This window comes from Bombina bombina, chromosome 1, assembly GCF_027579735.1.
Source record: "Bombina bombina isolate aBomBom1 chromosome 1, aBomBom1.pri, whole genome shotgun sequence".
Lineage (NCBI taxonomy): Eukaryota > Metazoa > Chordata > Amphibia > Anura > Bombinatoridae > Bombina > Bombina bombina.
Window position 1 is genome coordinate 1,148,377,279 of NC_069499.1, and position 25,192 is coordinate 1,148,402,470.

General features: G+C 37.3%; 1 protein-coding gene across 2 annotated transcripts in view; it reads left to right on the forward strand.

The window, feature by feature from the left end:
• Positions 1-4,138: 4,138 nt before the first annotated feature.
• Positions 4,139-25,192, forward strand: part of RAMP2 (receptor activity modifying protein 2) — a 113,174-nt gene continuing 92,120 nt past the window's right edge. For both annotated transcript variants that reach the window (XM_053699447.1, XM_053699454.1), the window contains exon 1: positions 4,139-4,311. In XM_053699447.1, coding sequence (XP_053555422.1) covers positions 4,248-4,311 — 64 coding nt within the window. In that variant the 5' untranslated portion in view covers positions 4,139-4,247. The remainder of the gene's footprint in view (positions 4,312-25,192) is intronic.

The window sequence follows — 25,192 nt, forward strand, 5'->3', positions numbered from 1 at the left end:
AATGGAGAAGAGATGTTTAGGGTTTGAGGAGTGAGAAAATATGAGAGAAGAGACGTAGTTTTGCTTGGCTAAGTGAAGGGCAGAGGAGTAAGAATTAAGAATTAACTTATAGTGTCGGAAATCGGGTTCAAAGCGGGATTTCCTCCAGGCACGTTCAGCAGCACGGGATCATTTTTGTAGATAGCATATTTGCTGAGAGTGCCAGGGCTGGAACTGATGACATGGGGTTTCGCATATTTATGGGGAAGCAAGGTTGTCGAGTGCAGAGGAGAGAGTATTGTTATAGTGGTTTGTAGCAAGGTCAGGGCAGGATACAGTGGAAGTGTGGGGAAGACGTTTTTGAATAAGGTTAGAAAAAGGTTAGAAAGTTGGAGAGGATCCAAAGTGTGCAGATTTCTACAGGTGCGGAGGCGGGGGGGGGGGGGGGGAAATAGGTTTAGCATGTGGGAGCAGAGGTCGGAGAATACCAAATAAAGTGAGTGTCCGTCGCGGTGAGTAGGGAATAGGATGGATTGTGAGAGACTAAAGGAGTTTGTGAGTGAGAGAAGTTTAGAGGCGGCAGGGGCAGATAGGTTTAAAGGGGGATGTTGAAGTCCCCTAGTATTAGAGCTGGTGTATGTGTAGAGAGAAAGTGAGAAAGTCAGGCAGCAATGTTGTGGAGGAATTGGGAGGTTGGTCCAGGGGGGCGATAGATAACTGCCACCTTTAGGGAGAGGGGGAAAAAAGACGGATGCTGTGGACTTCAAAGGAGGAGAAGGAGACAGATGGATGAAGATGCAGGTGCTGATAGGAGCAGGAGGGGGATAGTAAGATTCCAACACCGCCACCATGTCTTTCACATGGCCTAGGTGTGTGGCTAAAGGGGAGACCGCCATGCATAAGAGCAGCAATGGAAGCAGTGTCAGAGGAAGATAGCCAGGTTTCAGTAATTGCTAGAATATTGAAAGCTTTAGAAACAAATAGGTTGTGAACAGTTGTAAGTTTGTTACAGACTGAGCGTGTATTCCAGAGGGCACAAGAAAAGAGAGGGGATAAGCGCTGTGGGTTAATGGAGATGAGATTATTGGGATCGCTTGACCTTGAGTTTGTATTGTGGGAGACTAAGGGAGAGTGTAAAAGTGTGGTGATTGCTGCAGGGCCATGGTTAGGAGAGATGTCACCAGAAGCAAGCAGTAATAGGAGTGTGAGTGACAGAAGGTGAGAGTGAGACTTGTAGGAGCGGGTATGACTAGACACAGGAGAGTTAGAGGGGGAAGTGTTTCTAAGGAGGCAGAGTAGTTCATGAGAGAACAGCATTGGGGATGAGAGAAGGGAGGGAGAGATAATGATAGTGTGGGGATTATTGATGTTATAAGGGCATGCAGTGAGTTTTAGGAAGATGGCAGACAGAAAGAGCAGAAAGGACATAGAGAGCATTTTGCAGGTGTATAGTTAGTAAGGATGACCTGTTAGTGGGGTCTGCAGTTTCCCCTCCGGTTTCTTAACTCCAGTTCTTAACTCAGCCACTTATAATCCAGAGCCACTTTGAAACTCAGAGCCAAGGCTTCACAGAGCCAGTGCTCAGCTGTATGTAGCAGTGAAATTAGAGTTGGAATGATTTGATTTAAGGCAGCTGTGTTACAAGTATACTAGTTAGGTAGACTGGAGTTACACACTTGTAAATTAGATTGGGGGGGGGGGTGAGCAAATGGCTGGGGAGCTGGTAACAAATATACAGAAAAGTCCTAAATTCAGACATCAGAGGAAATGCATACCAGGGTATTGAAAACACATTAAAGGGACGTGGAATAGCAACCAGGGCAAAAGATACAGAGGAGAAGGTATAGGCTGTAACGCAAGCATTTTAGCCGGACTGCACAACTTGTAATATTGGCGCTATGGAAATCCCACACAAAAACGTAATTTTTTTTTTTAGTGCGGGATTGACATTGCGTTACAGGCTAAAATGTTTGCGGTATAGCTATACCGACACGACTTGTAATGGCTGCGTTACTGTTTTACGCTGAAATTGCCACGCAAAACTCGTAATCTAGGTGTTTGTCTTTTTGTGTTTGTCTTTTTTGCCTCTAGACAATACATAATCTGGATTCATTGGGACTTTGGAACAAACATCGTTTTGTCTAGCTCTATCAAGAGCTGTTATTTAAGATATGTGATTTTATGTGTTTTATGTATTACATTTGAACTCATTAGCTTTGACTCATTTTAGCAAATTGTGATTATTAGCATATGCACTTGATCTTTTCTATTTAATTATTGATACTACATTTTAACAGCCTAAAGGGAAAGATACTGGTCAGCAGGTTTTTTCATAGGTGGATTCAGTCACCTCCTAGGTGTTAACTAGCGCTTCTTTTTTGTTGTTTGAATTTATTACTTGAAAAGCTGACAGACATCTTAAAGGGACACTGTACCCAAAAAATTTCTTTCGTGATTCAGATTGAGCATGAAATTTTAAGCAACTTTCTAATTTACTCCTATTATCAAATTTTCTTCATTCTCTTGGTATCTTTATTTGAAATGCAAGAATGTAAGTTTAGATGCCGGCCCATTTTTGGTAAACAACCTGGGTTGTCCTTGCTGATTAGTGGATAAATTCATCCACCAATAAAAAATTGCTGTCCAGAGTACTGAAACCAAAAAAAAGCTTAGATGCCTTCTTTTTCAAATAATGAAAGCAAGAGAACGAAGAAAATTTGATAATAGGAGTAAATTAGAAAGTTGCTTAAAATTGCATTCTCAATCTGAATCACAAAAGAAAATTTTTGGGTACAGTGTCCCTTTAATAAAGCTCCAGAGCTAATCTATTTACAACAGATACTAGTGAGACAGCAAATATCAGAATTCCCCACCTACTTTCCTGCTGCTTAAGGTGGAAGGGTCAGGGGAATTCACTTTTTAGTTGCAAAGGAATACCCAATATTTTTCACTTGAAGTTAGTTTTAAGTTATTCAGTATCAGATATCATTCTGTGTTATTATTAAAGTATTTAAATGATTGGAAGCCATCTGTTTAATGACCTCTTATACAATATATCACATCTAAAATGCTTTATAGTCACAGTGCTATGGATGGGAAAGTGGATCTAACTAGGAAAAAATGATATAACCTTCAGTATCCACTTCACATGGGAAATAAATTATAGCTAAATATGTATCATTTTGAAGACTTTTAACTTTGATCTGACATTGTTTATTTATGTATATGTCCTGAGGATAAAGATATGACTATTATTTATATATCTATGTTTTTTTCCATTAAGATACACTTTCAAAACAATTAAACAAGGCAAAATACAAGCAGTATTAGCCCTACCTGCTACTGCATTGGTGGGGGCATTTGAAGGCTAGAGGTTCAAATGAGGCAATTAAAGGGACAGTAAAGTAAAATTAAACGTTCCTGATTTAGACAGAGCATGTAATTTTAAACAACTTCCCACTTTACTTTTATTATCCAATTTGCCTTTTCTTGATAGCCTTTATTGTAAAGCATACCTAGATAGACTCAGGAGCAGGAGTGTACTACTGGAAACTCATTGATTGGTGGCTGCACATATATGCTTTCTAACATTGGCTATCCCAATGTGATCAGTAGTGCATTGCTGCTCCTTCCCCAAACGATACCAAAAAAACGAAGCAAATTTGATAATATAAGTAATTTATTAAGTTGCTTAAAATGTAACATTTGGGTTTATATTATTTAGCTGTGTGCCCAATATAAGGGTTAAATGTATTGTGAGGGCCATTTGAAAACTTGGTATTGTTTATTATTGTTTACAACAGGGTGATATGAAATACAGAATGAGAGAATATATGACAATAACCTATTTAATTTTCAAACTGCATTACCTGCATCTTATGGCAAATCACACAGACTAGTATAAAAAGGCAGTTTTAAAGTAAAATGCCTTATATGTTAAATGTGGCTTCATGCTTTGACATATTCTTTTTCCATATGTCATAGATGCTCTGAAAATGTAATGATAGTAACTGGCAAGGTACATTGCATTATTGCAATCTTTCTGATTCTCAATATACTCTTTTTTACACGTCACGTCATATATGTTCTGAGCTGGGGCTCTGACGGTTGTCCCGGTGGGAGGTCTGTTTTTAAGGCAGTGCTGAGTAATCTCGTTATTTACACGGATTCAGTACTTGTGCAGGAAAAGCTTTGCTTCCTGAAATTCTGTTCTCTCTTAATTCCCACTCAACTGTCTCTGCTGCCTGGCAGAAAGGAGTAATACTAGGATGGAGTACAGCGGGCGTAGGATTCTGGGAATGCACATAAACACGCTATTTCTGCTCAGCTGGGGTAAGCCATTGATTCTACAAACTTCCACTTTGATTTAGCTTTAGTCATTTTACCACATCTGTTTAGTGTAACATTTTTATTGTGTCTCTTGAAATAATTTGCTCAGAAACTGCTTATCTCCTGAAACGCAGGCTACTTTAAACATAAGTTTTAGATTTCAGCATTATTGTCCTTTACTGCACTGGCGTACATGTGCAAATTGATGAAATATGACAGCTTTGATTCAATTGCAGCAAGTTTTGTGCTTTTAGAAATGGGCAAGTATCAAATACGTTTATGTTCTATCACCTCTCATGGCAGGTCTTTCACTGAATCCACTACATTTTTTAGGAAAGTATTACTTTCTCATTGACTTTTAACATAACTGTTATAGTAAATAGATCACTGGCATCACTAATGGGGGGACCAGCTCCACCTGTATATTGCCTGCCCCCACCTTGTGCCCCCCCAACTGTGCATGTCACTTTAGCTGTGCATGTGCTTAAGAACTCTTTTATCAAACAACAACTGAATAGTTGTGGGGCTGGGGTTTCCTCAGCGTCTCTTAGAAAAGTAGATAACTATTACAGACTTACTATAACGTGAGATTGTCCTCACAAATCCCTGGCACAATTTAATGAATGGTTACTATCGCTCCCCCTTCAGGACATCCATGATAGCTCTTTCCTCACTTCAGTTCTCTTTAAGATTTAGAACCAGATTACAAATGGAGTGCTATCTTATTGTGCACTCTTAAAGGGACAAACTTGTCCGTTTACAGGCACACGTTAAATAACCAGCTATTACAAGTTGCTGGTTAATGTGACCGCGAGCTTGCGGTTTCACTTTGTCAGACCTCTGGTTAAAAAGAAAAAAATGCCCCAATTGCCCCCCAAAATAAAGAGGACAGTACACTATATGAACATTTTTATTTTATTTTTTTAAACTGCACAAAGCAGTTATAAGGGGTTAAAGTGAGGGGATGTGCAGTGTTAGAAAAGAGGCACCAAAAGTGCCTTTACATGGATGTGAATGGGGGACTGTGTTTTCAATATAAATATATATATATATATATATGTGTGTGTGTTAATATGTGTATATACATGTATATTAATTTATATTCATATACATATATATATATATATTTATTGCTGCGCAACCATGCACGATATGCCCCTTGCACTGCGCTAAGTGGTTTTGCCGTGGTTCTCAGCATTAAAATGCAGCTCCGAATGGAGGCTATGGAAACGCGCTCTCGTGCACTGGTATTACTAAGTGCAGTGCAAACATTGCGCTCCACTCATAATCTAGCCCTTAGTTGGAGCCTAAAAAACATCATAAATTAGGCATAATCATGCTTAATAAATATATTGATTGCCCTTACATTTTCTGATGCACAGGATTTATTTCCCTCCCGTTCCATTGTTTGTTTATGTTGCAGTGGGAAAGAAAGGATGAGACGATCTGAGACTCGGCTGGCTTGAACAGCTGATAAAGTAGCTAAGCAGAAGTTGAAAACTCAGATACACATCACAAAATGATTTGTAGAAAAGCTACAGGATCTATGTTTGCTTTTAAATGCATTTGGTTCACATCTATTGAGGAGTTAAAAACAAACACTCCTGGCTTCAGCTGCAGTTCCCAAGAGAGGGGTTTTGAGTTTGTTAAAGTATTTTTACAATACTGGGCACTGAGTAATAACTGTGCAATACTGGGTAGTGAGTGATTGTTGAACAATACTGGGTACTAAGTAATTGCTGTATGGTTTTGGTTCTCTCTCTATCTATCTATATATCTATATCTATCTATATCTATCTATCTATCTATCTATCTATCTATATATAATTTTTTGTGGAACCCTGTGTTCCCCCTATATATAGTTTCTGGAGACGCCTCTGCTTTACTTTACATGAACAAAATAGTATTTGTTTTATACATTTTATTTAAACTTCCTGAAATTCTAAACCAACCCCCCTTTCTTGAAAGCTGAGAAAAATGACACAGAAAAAAAAAAAGGTTTTGTAAAACATTTTACTAAATCTGACTTCATGATAAAAACTGCTTAGAAATAACTTTATTTAAAATAAATAAGAGAAAACATGTTTGTTTGTTTTATATCAGATTTCATAATATACTGTATAATAAAATACAGTGTGTGTGGCTGAGAGTAATGTTTCTGAAAAAAATCAAATGGCTTTTATTTACAAAACTGGAATAAATCCCAATTTCTGAGGTTATTCATCTGCTGTGTTCTGCTTAGAACTTTGTTCATTTTTTTAGTCTTTCATAAAATGTGAACTTGCTTAATACAGAAAAAAAAAAGATATTTTACAGGGACCTTGCACCTTTAAACTACTTGACTATAATTTGAAGCTAAACCTGAACCAACTTCATTCTGAACAAAATTCATTCTGATATTTCCTGTGGAGAAAATACAGGGTTGGTCATTTCATCCTTCCTGCAAGTTTCCATTTAAGCTGAACATTTCCACTGTTTCAGTTCAAAATTGTTGGCTGATTTTATGCAGATTAAAACATTTATCAAACATTTTTACTACAAGATTATGGATTTTCTGTAGATACAATTCCCAATGAACAGAGAATCTAACAAGATGGTGTTGTTTGATGTTGAGAGATATCGAGACCAGTAACAATAGGCTTTAATATTATTTTTTTTTGTCATCTTCTTTTTATGGCGAATGTAATTTTTTTTATACCAAGTATGATCCTTTGGCTGTACATCTAAAAGTAGCAATAAATTAATAGTAGTAAGTATATTTTTACAGTCTATGAAGATCAAATGAGATGGGACAGTTCTGAGTAATGGAGAGGAAAAATAAGGTGAAATATTTCACAAGACTTGAAAGTGGAAGCAAATGTAACAGCATGAGGAGGAGAATATTGGCAAAAGAATGACTAGGTACAGCTTCCTTCACGTGTGTTGTGCCAGGCTGCCAGTCATATAGTGCGACTAGATACAGTTTTCTTCACTTGTGTTGTTCCAGGCTGCCAGTCAAATAGTGCAACTAGGTACAGCTTCCTTCACTTGTGTTGTGCCAGGCTGCAAGTCAAATAGTGCGACTAGGTACCGCTTCCTTCACGTGTGTTGTGCCAGGCGTCCAGTCATATAGTGCGACTAGGTACCGCCAGGCTGCCAGTCAAATAGTGCGACTAGGTACAGCTTTCTTCACTTGTGTTGTGCCAGGCTGCCAGTCATATAGTGCGACTAGGTACCGCTTCCTTCACTTGTGTTGTGCCAGGCTGCCAGTCAAATAGTGCGACTAGGTACAGCTTCCTTCACTTGTGTTGTGCCAGGCTGTCAGTCAAATAGTGTGACTAGGTACTGCTTCCTTCACTTGTGTTGTGCCAGGCTGCCAGTCAAATAGTGCAACTAGGTACCGCTTCATTCACTTGTGTTGTGCCAGGCTGCCAGTCAAATAGTGCGACTAGGTACCGCTTCCTTCACTTGTATTGTGCCAGGCTGCCAGTCAAATAGTGCGACTAGGTACCGCTTCCTTCACTTTTGTTGTGCCAGGCTGCCAGTCAAATAGTGCGACTAGGTATCGCCAGGATGCCAGTCAAATAGTGCGACTAGGTACAGCTTCCTTCACTTGTGTTGTTCCAGGCTGCCAGTCAAATAGTGCGACTAGGTACCGCTTCCTTCACTTGTGTTGTGCCAGGCTGCCAGTGAAATAGTGCGACTAGGTACCGCTTCTTTCACTTGTGTTGTGCCAGGCTGACAGTCAGATAGTGCGACTAGGTACAGCTTCCTTCACTTGTGTTGTGCCAGGCTGTCAGTCAAATAGTGCGACTAGGTACCGCTTCTTTCACTTGTGTTGTGCCAGGCTAACAGTCAAATAGTGCGACTAGGTACCGCTTCTTTCACTTGTGTTGTGCCAGGCTGCCAGTCAAATAGTGAGACTAGGTACCGCTTCCTTCACTTGTGTTGTGCCCGGCTGACAGTCAAATAGTGCAACTAGGTACCGCTTCCTTCACTTGTGTTGTGCCAGGCTGCCAGTCAAATAGTGCGACTAGGTATAGCTTCCTTCACTTGTGTTGTGCCAGGCTGTCAGTCAAATAGTGCAACTAGGTACAGCTTCCTTCACTTGTGTTGTGCCAGGCTGCCAGTCAAATAGTGTGACTAGGTACCGCTTCCTTCAATTGTGTTGTGCCAGGCTGCCAGTCAAATAGTGCGACTAGGTAACACTTCCTTCACTTGTGTTGTGCCAGGCTGCTAGTCAAATAGTGCAACTAGGTAATGCTTCCTTCACTTGTGTTGTGCCAGGCTGCCAGTCAAATAGTGTGACTAGGTAACGTTTTCTTCACTTGTGTTGTGCCAGGCTGCCAGTCAAATAGTGAGACTAAGTACCGCTTCTTTCACTTGTGTTGTGCCAGGCTGCCAATCAAATAGTGAGACTAAGTACCGCTTCTTTCACTTGTGTTGTGCCAGGCTGCCAGTCAAATAGTGAGACTAGGTAACACTTCCTTCACTTGTGTTGTGCTAGGCTGCCAGTGAAATAGTGTGACTAGGTAACGCTTTCTTCACTTATGTTGTGCCAGGCTGCCAATCAAATAGTGAGACTAAGTACCGCTTCTTTCACTTGTGTTGTGCCAGACTGCCAATCAAATAGCGAGACTAAGTACCGCTTCTTTCACTTGTGTTGTGCCAGGCTGCCAATCAAATAGTGAGACTAAGTACCGCTTCTTTCACTTGTGTTGTGCCAGGCTGCCAATCAAATAGTGAGACTAAGTACCGCTTCTTTCACTTGTGTTGTGCCAGGCTGCCAATCAAATAGTGAGACTAAGTACCGCTTCTTTCAGTTGTGTTGTGCCAGGCTGCCAATCAAATAGTGAGACTAAGTACCGCTTCTTTCACTTGTGTTGTGCCAGGCTGCCAGTCAAATAGCTTTTTAGTGGTTAGCTACTTTGACAAACAATATCTTAGTTTTTTGAGGATTCTTTGTTGCAGGGAATGTGACAGCCCCTTTTTATTAAATTGCTGGTGAATACGGTTTGTGTTGTGACATAAGCAGAAAACTTTGATTGCAGAATTGGCTTGCTTAATTTGTATATCTGTATGATATTTACCTCTTGCCATACATATTATCCTGCTTGATCCATGTTATTATTTCATGTTCAGTTTCTGGCAAGATCTGAGGAGAAGATATTTAATTAATCCTCTACAGTTTCTGCAAAAAAATAAATCTCTTAACGTTTTATCTTAGTTTGACGATCTTCAATTTCTTTTTTTGGCACTTCTCTCTGTCTGTGAAAACCGTCCAATATTGTGTTACTCAATGTGTCTTTTAAATAGAGTTTTGCAAGCCAGCATTTTAGTTTCTAGAGCATTCAGACAATTTTTGTATTGACTTCAGAATAACTTTATCAGTCTGTCCGTCTATCTATTTATCTATCTATCTATCTATCTATCTATCTATCTATCTATCTATCTATCTATCTAGCTATCAATCGATTATTTATCTATCTATCTATCTATTATTTATCTATCTATCTATCTATCTATGGATCTATCTATCTATATCTATCTATCTATTATCTATCTATCTATCTATCACCAGTCTTTGTCTTTTTCTGGCTCTCTCTATGGGGTCTATTTATGTAGGTGCGGACAGACATGATCCGCTATAGCAAATCATGTCCGCCGCACATCGATAAATGCCGACAGCATACGCTGTCGGTATTTATCATTGCATAAGCAGTTCTGGTGAACCACCCCCTGCAGATTTGCGGCCAATCGGCCTCTAGCAGGGGGTGTCAATCAACTCAATCGTATTCCATCGGACTGATTGCTGTCCGCCACCTCAGAGGTGGCGGACGAGTTAAGGAGCAGCAGTCTTTGGACCGCAGCTTCTTAACTTCCGCTTCAGTCGAAACTGAAGCGGAGAGGGTCAGAAGCAACATCCGCTGCTTCATAAACCCCAAAATATCTATGAAAGTATATACATACAGTATATGCACAAAGTAAGTTTTGGCTTTAACTTATCCTCAGGTTTATTCAAGATCACAGCTGTTGTGAATCTTTAAAGGGCCAAGTTTAACCACTTGGATACCAGAGAGATCTGTAAAACATTGCATAGGATGCCAATGTGTAACAGCATTCTATGGCAGAAAAAGATTTTAGAATCATGTAATTTATTCCTAAGGGTGAGTGGTAAATGATAATAGTGAAGTGTAGTAGAGTCAGTGAAAGACCTATCAGGAGAGGTGATAGAGCATATGCATATCTGATGCATGCTCATGTCTAAAAGCACAGGAACTTATTGCAATTGAATAAAAAGTTGTGATATTTAATTCATTTGCACACGTTCCTACAGTGCTTTAATTCCACCAATGTAATTGCTACTATTTGTCTTGTCTGAGAGAATATTTGTTGTATCTACTATTATTTTGGCATAGATGCCATAGTTGGTGTTAAAATAGTGCCCACTGCCACATAAATCCAAGTGTTCTCCCCAGGACCTATATAAGGGGCAAACCACCTGGCTAAAATGTAAGCCAGTATAAAACTCAAATTAGCTAATATTTGTTTTCCGATATTTGCTGCACAAATTATCAATAAATCAATTTATGTTGAATTATGCAATTCATTTGTGTGTTGGACAGTTTAAAGGGACACTGAACCCAATCTTTTTCTTTCGGGATTCAGATAGAGCATGCAATTTTAAGCAACTTTCTGATTTACTCCTATTATCAATTTTTCTTCGTTCTCTTGCTATATTTATTTGAGAAAGAAAGTCCAGAACCTTGGACAGGACTTGTTTAGTGGTGGATGAATTTATCCACCAATTAGCAAGAACAACCCAGGTTGTTCACCAAAATGGGCCAGCATCTAAACTTACATTCTTGCTTTTCAAATAAAGATACCAAGAGAATGAAGAACATTTGCTAGTAGGAATACATTAGAAAGTTGCTTAAAATTGCATGCTCTATCTGAATCACAAAAGAAAAAAAATTGGGTTCAGTGTCCCTTTAAGTTACATTTATAATAACATAAAATGTTATAATACTATAAAGTATTACACGGCCCCCACCCAGCTACTTCCCAATACCACCCAGCTAGCAAAGGTTTTCTCTGGAGAACACTGAATTCTAAAATAGCTCTCTCTCTCTCTCTCTCTCTCTCTCTCTCTCCAAACTAATCTTTCCTTTGAATGCATCATTCTATATAGCATTTATTCAGTGCTTACTGTCCCTTTAATAAGCATTTCAGCACCTAACTATTAGGCTGTGTGTTTAGAGATTTTCCTGCAAGCTCAGCCAATTATGGGATAGATTATACAATAAATATACCAAAATATCACAAAAACATATAGAAGTGAAATAAATGTGATAATACAATATTACAATATAAAAAGGTGAACCATAAAATAAAAGTTCATATGTAAGGATATGTAATATTTATTAAAATATATAAAAAGCATCACAAATGCACCATAAGCACCTTTGACATAGGATAGATGAGCAATAATATATATGATATTACTCAAAAGAGCCGTTCCAAGTCCTGGATGGTGATGGATGGAGAAGCAGAAACTTAACCTCTAAATCCTCCACCTTACAATACCAGTAGGGAACGCTCCTCCCCCAGGTGTTCAAGCAAATGTAAAGACACACTGGAGAGTCTATTGTTACAGTTCCGACTACGTTTCGCTGGATCAGCTTTTTCCTCTAAGTGGTTACAGAGTTACACTATGTTGCATATTTTGTTTCCTTTTCTCTGAGAGCATACGGAGGAACACAGAGGTCTGAAAAAATCCAGAGAGAAGGAACATATCCTTACATATGAACTTTTATTTTATGGTTCATGGGATAGATTATGATTGGAGCAGTAGTTTGTGCTCACGTTAAAACCACTAGATTATTTTGTTTTTTATATCAAACTTTATTTATAGTCCAGATCCAACACGTACATAGAAAACATACTTATAGTAATAAAAGTACATCATAAAAATAATTTACATAATGCCACACAATACAAAAGCAGTGCAAGACAAAAATGTTGAAATATTTGTTCTACCATGATGATGAGGATCTAGTTTTCCAATTTTTTAAATATAATTAAAACAAAAACAAAAATAAACACGCAAGTAAATAAGTTAAGCTAAGTTAAGATCCGTCACATAACTAGGAAAACATACTTATGGTACTAAAAGACTATCATAAAAAGAATTATTATAATGCCAAATTATTTGTTCTCCATGTAAAGGTGAGGATCTAGGTTCCTAGATTCCAAATATGACAATAACACGCAATTAAATATATTAAACTAACTAAATACTAAAAATGAATTAGGACATAAACGTGGCTTAGTAGGATACACCACACCGTGCGGAGTAGGGTATTGGTCTCCTATTTCTTAAATGAACTCAATAAATATTAAATAGAGTACAAAAGTGTAACTGTCTGAATCACAAGGAGACTGTACCCTTGGACAAAGTGATATCAGACTGTGTGGAAGAGTGGGGCTCCCTCTATAGAAGTTGGAGGTTGTGACGTACCTTGTGACTGTTGCTCCAAGGGGGTTCTGGATAAGATGAGACACTTTTGAACCAAACATCCTACTTTCAATGAAGGAAATTTGATATGATGGCCCAAGCAGTGATGTATCGTGTTTTAGTTAATTGTCTAATCTGGGTTGGAGGATGGGGGACACCATTTACCACGTACATTTTCATTGAGAATAAATAATGAGTTTTGAAAGGGTTATAAGATTTTGTGTTTTAGAGGAGTAGGGATGAATAGTAAGAAAGGTTCCCACTTGTAAACAAATGCTTTGATCCTTTTAGCCAAATTACCTTGGACATCTGGCTGTTACATTTGGGATTATATAGCAACTACTAGCTTTTTAAACGGAGGGGCTTTGTGTGAGGTCCAGTATTGTAGGATTAATTTTCTGGTCATTAGTATTACTAGGTTGAAAAATTTCCGATACTGTGTGTTGCTATGATTGTCATGAAGGAAGATAATGCATTTTGCTGATAGTGTAATGTTTATCTTGAGGATTTTTGTGAGCCAGTATGATACCTTGCCCCACAGCCTTTGCAGTTTAGGACAGTCCCAGACTAGGTGTATAAGATCTGGTGAGTGAGCCGCGCATTTGTTACATTTATCTAGTGCATCTGGGACCAATTCGGCACTCAGTTTAGGCATTATATAGGATTGATGGACAAGTTTGATGCGGGATTCCCTCAAATATGCTAAAAGCCCGGTTTCTCTAACTCGGGGAAAAGCGAGGATATTTCCTGCAGATCGATGGTTATATTCCTCATCTCTCGCCATTTGGCATAGCTAGAATTATTTTATTGAGCTCTGTGATTCGCACTTGTATTACTAGTTGCATTCACAAGCGCAACATAAGAAGCTAATATTGCATGTTTCATAATCCAATGTTCTACACATAGCAAAATAGGTTCTATTTTTTCTTAAATAGATATTTAAATATATATCTGATGGATTTTTGCACACATATATATATATATATATATATATATATATATACTGTGCATGATTATTTATAAGTTTACATATACAGATAGATAGATAGATAGATAGATAGATAGATAGATAGATAGATAGATAGATATAGATATTTATATGAATATATATTTAAAAATACATAGAGCATATTCTCCCATGTGAAGAACATTGGCATGTGAAATATTTCCAGTAAATACATAGTTAAACACTTTATTAAAAATGAATATTGCATAAATATGATTTTTCATGTTTTCATCTACTTGTCTGCAAAGGGCTCCAATGCACATATCTATAAGTATACATAAGTGTACATATGTATTTATGTGTTTATATGTGTATATATGTCTGTAAATATATATATACACATATATAAACACATATGCACACACATATAAACATATATATATATATATATATACATATAAATATATAGATATATATATACTGTATGTATATATATATATATATATATATATATATATATATATATATATATATATATATATAATATATATATTTATATATATATATATATATATATGCATACATATAGATATATATACTGTATATATATATATATATATATATATATATATATATATATATATATATATATAATATATATACACATTTAGACATGTGTATGTATGTATTTAAAGTGAAAGTAAATTTAACGATATATCAATAAGCCAATGCTTAAATCTACTATAAACTAATGTAGTCGTTAAGTTTTTTTAAAAATAATTTTTAACGATTTTCAAAATATAGATATATTTTCAATCTAACCTTTCTCTATGTTCCTCCGCCCCCTTGCTTTCTTCCGGCTTGTGTATTATAATTCTTACTAGTGGTCCCACCCGCTGTATACGTATAGTTATGTGCTCGCTCTCGAGAATAGATTTTATGCGCAATACCACGCTCTCCCCTACGATAAATACAATCAATTGTATAGGATTCTGTTTTCATTAGACTGCGCATGCGGCTATCATGAATGTGCTTCTAAAGACAGACGTAATTCAGAGATAGTCGCATGCACATTTACAGCCGGGGGCGTATAGTGAACTGTTTGGGACGCCACTGGGGGACCAATCAGTTCGATATGGCTGTATTCGTCACTGAAAAAGAAAAATATTTTTTTAATGCGGGCGTAGGATCGGCGAAAAAGTTTTGAAAACAGTACTGTGAAAAAAAGATAGCTATATCGCGATTTTACTAAACAGATGAATGAAAGTTACCTTATTTTGGGATGTATTTGTAAATTATTATTAGCGATTAGACAAAGTTTACTTTCACTTTAAAGCCCTTTGCAGCCTTTTTTTTTACTAACACCTGAGACCTCATATTTTTGAGCCCTTATAACTTTTTATTGCAATTGTTTTGAATAATTTGTATTAGTGTTATTATGAGTGTAACTGGTTTGTGACACTTTTTTGACTGTGTAACAGTTAACCAGGGCTCTGAAGTTGCGGTAATCATTCTAGTATAAATCGCGATTGCGCTCACGCGCTCACATTTACTTTCATCTTGTAATACAGGAGGAATTAAACTTGCGCACAAATGGCAATGAAAATACGTTACTTGCACACAAATGATAGCTCTGCAATTGAGCCCTATATGGGCATATCCTTAAAGGGACACTGAACCCAAATTTTTTATTTCGTGATTCAGTTAGAGCATGCAATTTTAAGCAAATTTCTAATTTACTCCTATTATTAAATTGTCTTCATTCTCTTGGTATCTGCATTTGAAAAGCAAGAATGTAAGTTTAGAAGCCGGACCATTTTTGATGAACAACCTGGATTGTTCTTGCTGATTGGTGGATAAATTCACCCACCAATAAACAAGTGCTGTCCAGGGTCTGAACCAAAAATTGTCTGGCTACTTAGCTTAGATGCCTTCTTTTTCAAATAAAGATAGCAAGAGAACGAAGAAAAAATGATAATAGGAGTAAATTAGAAAGTTGCTTAAAACTGCATGCTCTATCTGAATCATGAAAGAAAAAAAATTGGGTTCAGTGTCCCTCTAAGAACAGGTAAGGGTTTTAATAAAACTATTTTAAATATAAAAATAAACATGGAGGAACAATTTCACATATATTTAATACCCCAAAGTAGATATAGCAAGTCATTTGGAACACATTAAGAGGAAATACATTTTTAGTACACTGTCCCTTTAAATTCATATTATAGGCAGATTTTTTAAAATGATGAATTCAAGTCTAAACTCTATACTAATTATGTTTATCTGGCAGTATGTTCACGTTACAAACAAAATGCTGATGATTATAAAATACTCGCACTGCCATGAAGATTGCAAGATAAATAAGCAGTTATCTTCAAGAGCAAATGTTTGAAAACCACTCTGAAGTTTTCACATACAAAGTCTTGTGAAATAGTATTATGAAAACCTCTATAATCTACATCAGTTTCTAGAAATGGACATCAAAAGCAGAGATAGAAAAACATAAAGGCATTCTTAGGAAGGACAGAGAGGAAGGCTGAGTATGATTTATGCAATAAAACTATAATACGGCCCTGACTGAAAACATTGTTGTAAATAACTAAACAAATATACATTTCTAAAAATGTGTCATAAGACATTGTACGTATATTTAAATATAAAGGATATTTCTTTCCAGTGGCATGGAGAGTCCACAAATCCATTCAATTACTAGTGGGAATTCAACTCCTGACCACCAGATGGAGGCAAAGTACACCCCCAGCAAAGCTTCAAATATCCTCCCACTATCCACAATCCCCAGTCATTCATTGCCTGTGCAACATTGTAGGTGATGTGCGAAGAAGGTGTCTGAAGAAATCAAGTTGTTAATTCTTTAATGGGTACTTTTTTCCTGCAAGCAAGGATTGGGGTAATGCTGTGTCCCTGTAATTCTCTTTAGTAAGAGTAATGGTTTCTTTTAGCAGTTGGAGGTGGTCTTTGCTTACCTTTCAACATTTTTGCTACCCCTATATAGAGAACAAGGTGGTTCCTTATGGGACTGAATATCCCTTTTAAAGGTTGGGGATTTATTAGGCAGCAGTTCATGGCACTGTTCTGTCATGTGAAGGCTTTTTTTATTTTGACAATGGGGATTTGTTTGCACAAGTTTTCCTTTTATTTGGGTAATATCTCTTTAAGAACGTTGTTGGACCATACCTTACTTTTTGAATTTACGATCATGTGACCACTCTGTTACTTCCTGAGTGCTGAACAGTTTATTATAGGTGGCGACGGTGTAGGGGGGGCAGGATAGGGGTTAATAAATTTATTATAGTGGCGGCGGTGTAGGGGGGGCAGGATAGGGGTTAATAGGTATAATGTAGGTGGCGGCGGGGTCCGGGAGTGGCGGTTTATGGGTTAATACATATATTATAGTTGCAGCGGGGACCGGGAGCGGCGGTTTAGGGGTTAACATATTTATTATAGCTTGCGGTGGGCTCCGGGAGCGGCGGTTTAGGGGGTAAACACTTTATTTAGTTGCGGCGGTGTAGGGGGGACAGATTAGGGGTGTTTAGACTCGGGGTACATGTTAGGGTGTTAGGTGCAGACATCTCCCATAGGAATCAATGGGATGTCTGGCAGCAGCGAACATGAACTTTCGCTATGGTCAGACTCCCATTGATTCCTATGGGATCCGCCGCCTCCAGGGCTGCGGAATTCCAGCGTATTTGAGGTTGACGGCTTGATAACTAGGCCCCTTTGTCTCCAACAGCTGGAACTGGGGGGGCCTTCATTGATTCTCTCCAGACCCAGAGGTTTCTAGTTGCACCTCTGAACAAAAGCAATAAATAGATATGTGCAATTCGGTTCGGTTCGATTCGGAAATTCGGAAAATTCTGCAAATTCAGCGATTCGGATCGAACCGAATTTCCGAATTAAAATACTGCCGAATTTACTGAATAAATCCGAATTAGTTCGGATTTATTCTGTAAATTCGGATGGCCATGGATTACAATAGTATTGTACAGTATATTAGGTTATATCACTCTACTATGGGTTACACCTAATATACAGTACATAATACTAGTCTAATCCCACCGAATACTTACTGAAATTCTGAATTTCCGAAACGAATCCAGCCAAATTTTTTCGAATATGAATGAATCCGAAACGAATCCGAAACGAATCGATTCAAAATTTTCCGAATTCGAATCGATCCGAACCGAACTTCGAAAAATTCCGAATCGATCCGAACCGAGCCGAATTTTTTCGCCATGCACATGTCTAGCAATAAATGTGTATTGAATCAATAAGTTAGAGATGAAGCAATGCTATTATATAGAGCTGCAACAACTAATCGTCATAATCGATAATAATCGATTATGAAAATAGTTGTCAACGAATCTCATAATCGATTAATCAATTAGTTGGTTTGCAATTAGTTGGTCTGTGCACAACACCAGCTGCTTCACTCCAATGAACTACTGCATATGGTATTGTGTTTTATGGTTATGTCCTTAGCCTAAAGGACGTCTACTTTTCACTTTTTCAGGACAGTATACGTTTACAACTACCCCTGGCTTATGTGCAGATATAATACTCATCATTTGGATTGTTTATATTAAATCTGGTGATTTGGAACTATGCTTTGCATGATATAGTGCTGAGCTTGTTGTTTACACCTAGCCCCTAGATTGATGGGAGTTATTTAAATTGATGTGCACTATTATCTGTTTGCACAATTATTAGCGTATTGTTTGCTATTGCTGATTATATGTACTGTATAAATAAATGTGTAAGGCTTTGTCCTGTTATTGATATACAGTCCTTAGCGCTTTTGATTTTGTTTTTTATAGTTTTTTTTATATTTTTAATAAATTGTGATATGTACCAGATTCAACCTTTATAAGTATATATCCGTTATTTTTAGAGCGGACTAGATATTTCCCCTAACCTTAAAGCTGGTTATTTACCATTGCATATAGATATTAAAGATATTTTTATGTTAGATTGAAGTCAAGGGTTACTTTATTGAGAGGACCCTTGCCAAGGTAGAAAACAGCATTGGTGAAGAGCTAACAAAGATAAATATCCCACTTTGGTGAAATTGGCAAAACCCTACTTATACACCTCAACAGCCTTTTCTCTGCTGCAGGAAATATAGCTGCAAACAGAGAACCAGCCTTAGCCAGAAGCATGTGGACATGTTGAGATTTTTGCATTTCAATGCAAAGTTTCTGAAAGAGTGAATAACAGAATTTTATTAACAGTGATAGTCTAACTCTTTCTAGTTCTACCTCTTTTCTAACAGTTTGTGGTTTTGTTTTGTTTAATTATAAAACTGTGCTCTGCTGCTTAAACATTGAAGAAACAGTTGTGTTAAAGTGAAGGTTAAAAGTTAAAAAAAATGCAATTGCTACCTTTTTTTACCACAATGCATTATAAGTGTATAAAAATCAAGGTTTATATTCCCCTACCGTTATATTCTTAACTCCTCCCATCATCCATTTTCTTATCTTGGAGAGAGTGACGTATAGAGCGGTCCCACCCACTCTATACGTGTCTCCAAAGCGAGTTCACAAGGATCCAATAAATTGTGCATGCTCATTGCGTTGAATACCTCAGCTACTCTCAGCAATGCGCATGCGGTGATCTACAATGTCTTTACATTGCGCAGGCGTCATTCTCCGTGTTAAGGCAAATTATTACTGTTTGCAATAGGCATGCGCAAAACGGGAGCGTGCCTGTCTTACAAGCCCAACAAATAAAGTAAACACATGCGCAGATCATCCAGGAGGCGGATGACGTAGGTTGACGGCCGCCTAACGGCCAGAATGTCAATTGGCTCTTGAAAAAACGTGACCTTCCATAAAAAAAAAAAAAAAAAGACAGGTTGTATTTACAGATAGAAAAAATGTAATTATAAAAGGCTATAACTCGATTTATACTTAAATAATAATTTAATAATGATAATAAATTTGAATAATGATTTATAATTAAAAAAAAAAAGATGAATTAAAGTACTGTTCATTTAGGGTAACAAGTTTAATTAGCTAATGCAATAGAGCGCACTTATAATAATAATAATTTGCGATTTATATAGCGCTTTTCTCCCTGTGAGACTCAAAGCACTTTACAATTATGCCAACATAAGACATAAAAGTTAGGAGTTTCTGAAGGTCAAATAAGCGGACTGAATGCCTGATGGAAGAGGTGGGTCTTTAGCTTTTTTTTAAAAGTCTGTAAGGACGGTGCCTGTCTGATTGCGCAAGGTAAAGAGTTCCAGAAAGTAGGGGCAGCGTGGCCAAATGCTCTGGAGCCTGAGTTTGTCCTTATTCTTGGCACTGAGAGGAGGGATGTGTTGGCTGACCTAAGTGAACGGGCTGGGATGTAGGATGTCAGGAGCTCTTTCAGGTACTGTGGGCCTTGGTTGTTTAAGGCTTTGAAGGTCAGCAGGCCAATTTTAAAATATGTTCGCCATTTAATTGGAAGCCAATGCAAGGTGGAGAACAGGTGTTATGTGGCAGGAGCGAGTTTGATTGGTCAATAGTCTGGCTGCTACGTTTTGAACTGTCTGAAGGCGATGGAGTTCTTTTTTTGGGAGGCCCAAGTAAAGAGCATTGCAGTAATCTAGCCTAGAGAATACAAATGCATGGAATAATGTTGGCATATCATCCGGTGGAATTAAGTGTTGTATCCTGGCTATGTTTTTCAGATGAAAGTAGGCAGATTTTATTACGGAGGAAATCTGCTGTTTAAAAGATAGTCCAGCGTCAATCAGCGCTCCGAGGTTTCGTACCTTTCCTGAACTAACGAGTTTAGAGCCTCCAAGCTCCAGGCCAGTTGGGTGATCGTGGGATATTTTTGATGACCGGGGTCCCCTCACCAAGAGTAACTCTGTTTTGTCCGGGTTCACTTTGAGACAGCTAGCATTCATCCATTCTATGAGGTCTGTTAAGCAATTGTTTATGCAGCATGCTGGGTCTGTAGTATCTGGAGCAAAGGAGAAGTAGAGTTGTGTGTCATCAGCGTAACAATGATACCTTAGGCCATGTCGGTTAATGATGTCCCTCAGTGGTAGTAAGTAAATTGCGAATAGCATGGGAGGCAGGATAGATCCTTGTGGAACTCCGCAGGTCAGTTCTGTTGGTGCTGATGAGCTTGATCCTGATATTACTCTCTGTGATCTACCAGCGAGGAAAGATTTAAACCAGTTAAGGACTGTGCCTCCTAGACCACAGATGTACTGCAAGCGCTCTATTAGAATCCTATGGTCAATGGTGTCAAATGCAGCTGAGAGATCCAGGAGGATTAGAATGGAGTAATCACCTTTGTCTCTTGCCATGAGGAGATCATTTAGCACTCGGACTAGCGCTGTTTCAGCGCTGTGGCGGCATCTAAAGCCTGACTGGATACAAATATGTTTAGGCGTGATAGATGGGCTTCCAGTTGAGTTGCCACTACTTTTTCAATTACTTTCCCCAGAAATGGGAGGTTGGATACTGGTCTGTAATTAGTCATGCAGTCTGGGTCTAATCAAGGTTTCTTTAGGAGTGGTTTTACCACAGCTTCTTTTAGAGGATCTGGGAAGTCTCCTGTTTTTAGTGAACACTGCACTATTTTTGTGAGGGCTGGGGCGAGTGTTTCAATGCATCCAGATATGAGCTGAGTTGGAGCAGGGTCTAAGTCACACGTAATAGGGTGCAACTTTTGTATGGTGTTTTTAACTCATTTTATATCCACATGTGTAAAAGTGGCCCATAAACTGGGGCAATCTGGCATTCCATTGTAGTGGTTCTGGTGTGTAACTGTTTGGCCTGTTGTGATAGCGGTTCGGATTGAGGCACTTTACCTTCACTTTAATGTAAAGTTTTTGTCTGAAGTTTATATTTATAACACTCATTATGTGGAATTTATTTAAACATAGAAAACTATTATTGATTCTCTTTTTATCCGATTAGTCGATTAATCGAAAAAATAATCGGCCGATTAATCGATTATATGAGATCTGGTATTTACAACTAAAGTAAGTTTGAGTAAACTTTTCATTCTAACACGTGCACTCCGGTACATGGAGAGTTTTCATGGCACAAACACATTTAAAAAGTGTAAGATAAATGACTTATTGTGTGGTCTATAAACATTTTGGTATGGGCCTGAATTTATAAAACCCACAAAATACGATATGTGATAGATTTTGCATAGAAACTCTGATTGACTGGAATGGAGACAGATTGCACATGAATGTAGAATTGCATCTGTCATTTCCTTTAGTAAACAAAACGGAATTGTCCTATCTAAGGAGGTAAATAATATTAATATTTCTCTGGTTTCATAAAGGAATTTTTTTGATTAGCTTGAAAAACTGCAACTATTTTTTGTGAAAATTAAAAAATAAATACATTATGGATAATGCATTGGTATTTTGTCTATATTTAGTACTTCTGCAAGTGTCAGCTATTCTATTTATTATGACTTTACTTTACTAATTAAAATGGTCAGTCAACGTTCTTATTAATGTTATAATGTTACATAATGCTACACTATGTGCAAAAATATGCAACATCAACATAGCGGTAACGGTAGGAAATAAAGCAAATGAAAGATTTAACCCCCAAAACTTTTCTAAACTTATTTTCCTCACCGTCCTCTTCTGCTGATTGTTTTTATTAAAGCATGTCTCGGGCACGCTGTCTAATTACAGTGTGCCGGATCACGCCATTGAACTAATGTAGCGTGCTCTCATGCTAGGTAGAGCTGTTGGTTGCTTTACCCAGCACAGGAGCGCACTACATTTAGTTCAAAGGCACAATCAGGCGCAATGTGATTAGACAGCGAGCCTGTGAGACGCTTTCGAAAAAAAAACAGCAGAGGAGAAGAATACAGCGAGGAAGGTAAGGTTAGTAAAGTTTTGGGGGGGGGGGTTAACTCTTTCAGTTGCTTTATTTCCTACAATTATCACTAGGTTAACGTTACATAATTCTACACACAGTACAGAATTATGAAACGTTTATAAGAACGTTGACCGACCCTTTAACTGTCATGACTTATGTTTCCCTTCCCTATTGCATTACTTTCCTCCACATTCTCACAGCCTCCTCTTCTCCATTTTCATCACAATCCTCTCTCCTCTGTTTCTTGCACTTTCCATGACATCTCGGCCTTCTCTCCTGGTGGTACATCCTGCACTCTCCCTTTCCGCACGATTACTCTTTCTCTGTCCTTTCAGTTGACCTGTGTCTCTTCCTCTCCTCCCGTCCCATTGCTCATTAGTCTTCACCTTATCACATTGCTGTTTATTCTTTCTTTTCATGTCTTTTAATCACCTTTTATTTTTCTTTGTTTTCTTCATTACAACCTATTTTCTCTTTTTACTATCAGTTCATCTTCTCTCTTTCCTTTCCATGTCTCTCTCTCCCTCAGTTATGTTCTCTCTATGACTGTCCAATCTTTATTTCCCTATTGCTTTAATTTTATGTTTTACATTGTAATCCAATAAATATTGACTAAAAACTTTTAATTCAACTGTTATGTTTTCAGCCTTATTCTTCATGCCATTCCAATCCATTCACAGTAGTGAATTATATATGTAGCATAACAGGAGCATCTGGTTTTCTTACACTCTGACTAGTTATATAACCAATAAGAAAAAGGCTCTTATCTGATGAGGGTTTCCACAAACCTTCACTTAAAGGGAACAAACACCTGCTTGACATATTCTAAACTAACCTTTTCTAATTGTGCAAAATAAACTAACAATGCTGCAGATCAACGTTTAAATTGTAAAGCTTTTATCTACAATAGAATGCAGTAAGATAAAGACTGCATACAGCATTACAATCAGTTTATTTTGGATAATCAGTAAAAGTTAGTTTAAAACATTTCCAGCAGGTGTTGTGGTTCCCTTTAAGTAAAATATACGCGGTATAAAAAGAAAACGTCAGTAACTCAATACTGATAAAAATTAAACATTTAAATGCAATAAAAAAAAAAACATTTTGATAGATGCACTTGTTTAGTTCTTTTTTTTTACATGTTTCATGGTTCAAAAATGGGATTTGGTCAATAGTTTTATTTTTTTTTATAAATAGGAACAATTATGTATTAACATGTTATGTGATGTTATTAAAATGCTGTGTGAAGAGCTAAGAAACACCATGCCATGTTGATAACAAAAAATATTTTTTTTAAAATTGATAATTCAATGTTATTTACAGATTTCGAATGTTCATTATTAGATCAAATGTCCAAATTCGAAATTTTGAATGTAACATTCGATTTAACAAATACTATTCAGAAGCTCAATAGTACATGTGATAGGGAATTTACACCTAGATTAAGAGTTGCGTTACAGTTTGGCCATTTCAGCGTAAAAACAGTAACGCAGTCCTTTTAAGAGCTATCAGTAGTTTATTGTAGGCTAGGTTTTTTTTATTTTGGGGGGCTTTATTATTTTTATAGGGCTATTAGATTACGTGTAATTGTTTTTATTTTGGATAATTTTGTTTGTTATTTTTTGTTATTTAGTGTTTGTTATTTTTCGTAATTTAGTATTTTTTATTTTTTGTAATTTTAGAATTACATTTTTTTAGTAGTGTTAGTTTTTTTTAAATGTGTAATTTAGTTTATTTAATTGGTAGTTTTTTAGTTTTAGTTTAATAGTTATGTTAGGTTAATTGTTTGTTTAAACTTGTTTTTTTTTTTAATTTCACAGGTAAGTTTTTATTTATTTTAAGATAGGGATATTGTAATTTTAATTTAAAGTTAGGGGGTTGTTAGGTTTAGGGGTTAATAGTTTAATTTAGTTTTTTGCGATGTGGGTGGCTGGCGGTTTAGGGGTTATTAGGTTTATTTAGTGGCAGTGATGTGGGAGGCCAGAGGATTAGGGGCAAATAACTTTATTTAGTGGTGGCGATGTCGGGGAGCGGCATAATAGGGGTTAATAGCTTTATTATAGTGTCTGCGATGTTGGGGTGTGGGGAAATAGGGGTCAATAACTTTATTATAGTGGCAGCGATGTCGGGGAGTGGCGGAATAGGCGTTAATAACTTTTATTAGTGGTGGCAATGACGGGAGCGGCAGATTATGGGTTAACAACTTTATTTAGGTGTCGGTGATGTCAAAAGGACGATTAGGGGTGTTTAGACGTGGGGTTTATGTTAGGGTGTTAGGTTGACATGTAACTTTTTTTTCCCCATAGACATCAATCACTTCAGGTGTTTTTTTCTAACACTCTCTCCCTATGAATTTTGTGCGGTATGGAGCTCATCGCCACCATATCGCAATGCACAAGGCGGCTTTTTTGAAACTTGTAATGGTAGGGTTAGTTAGTTTTGCACCCTCTATAGCGCAAAACTTGTAATCTAGGCTTTAGTACATTGATACATAATAGATACAAATCAATTTGAATGTTTCTATTTCGAATATTGCATAATGCGAATATTACATTTAAAGAAATTATTAGA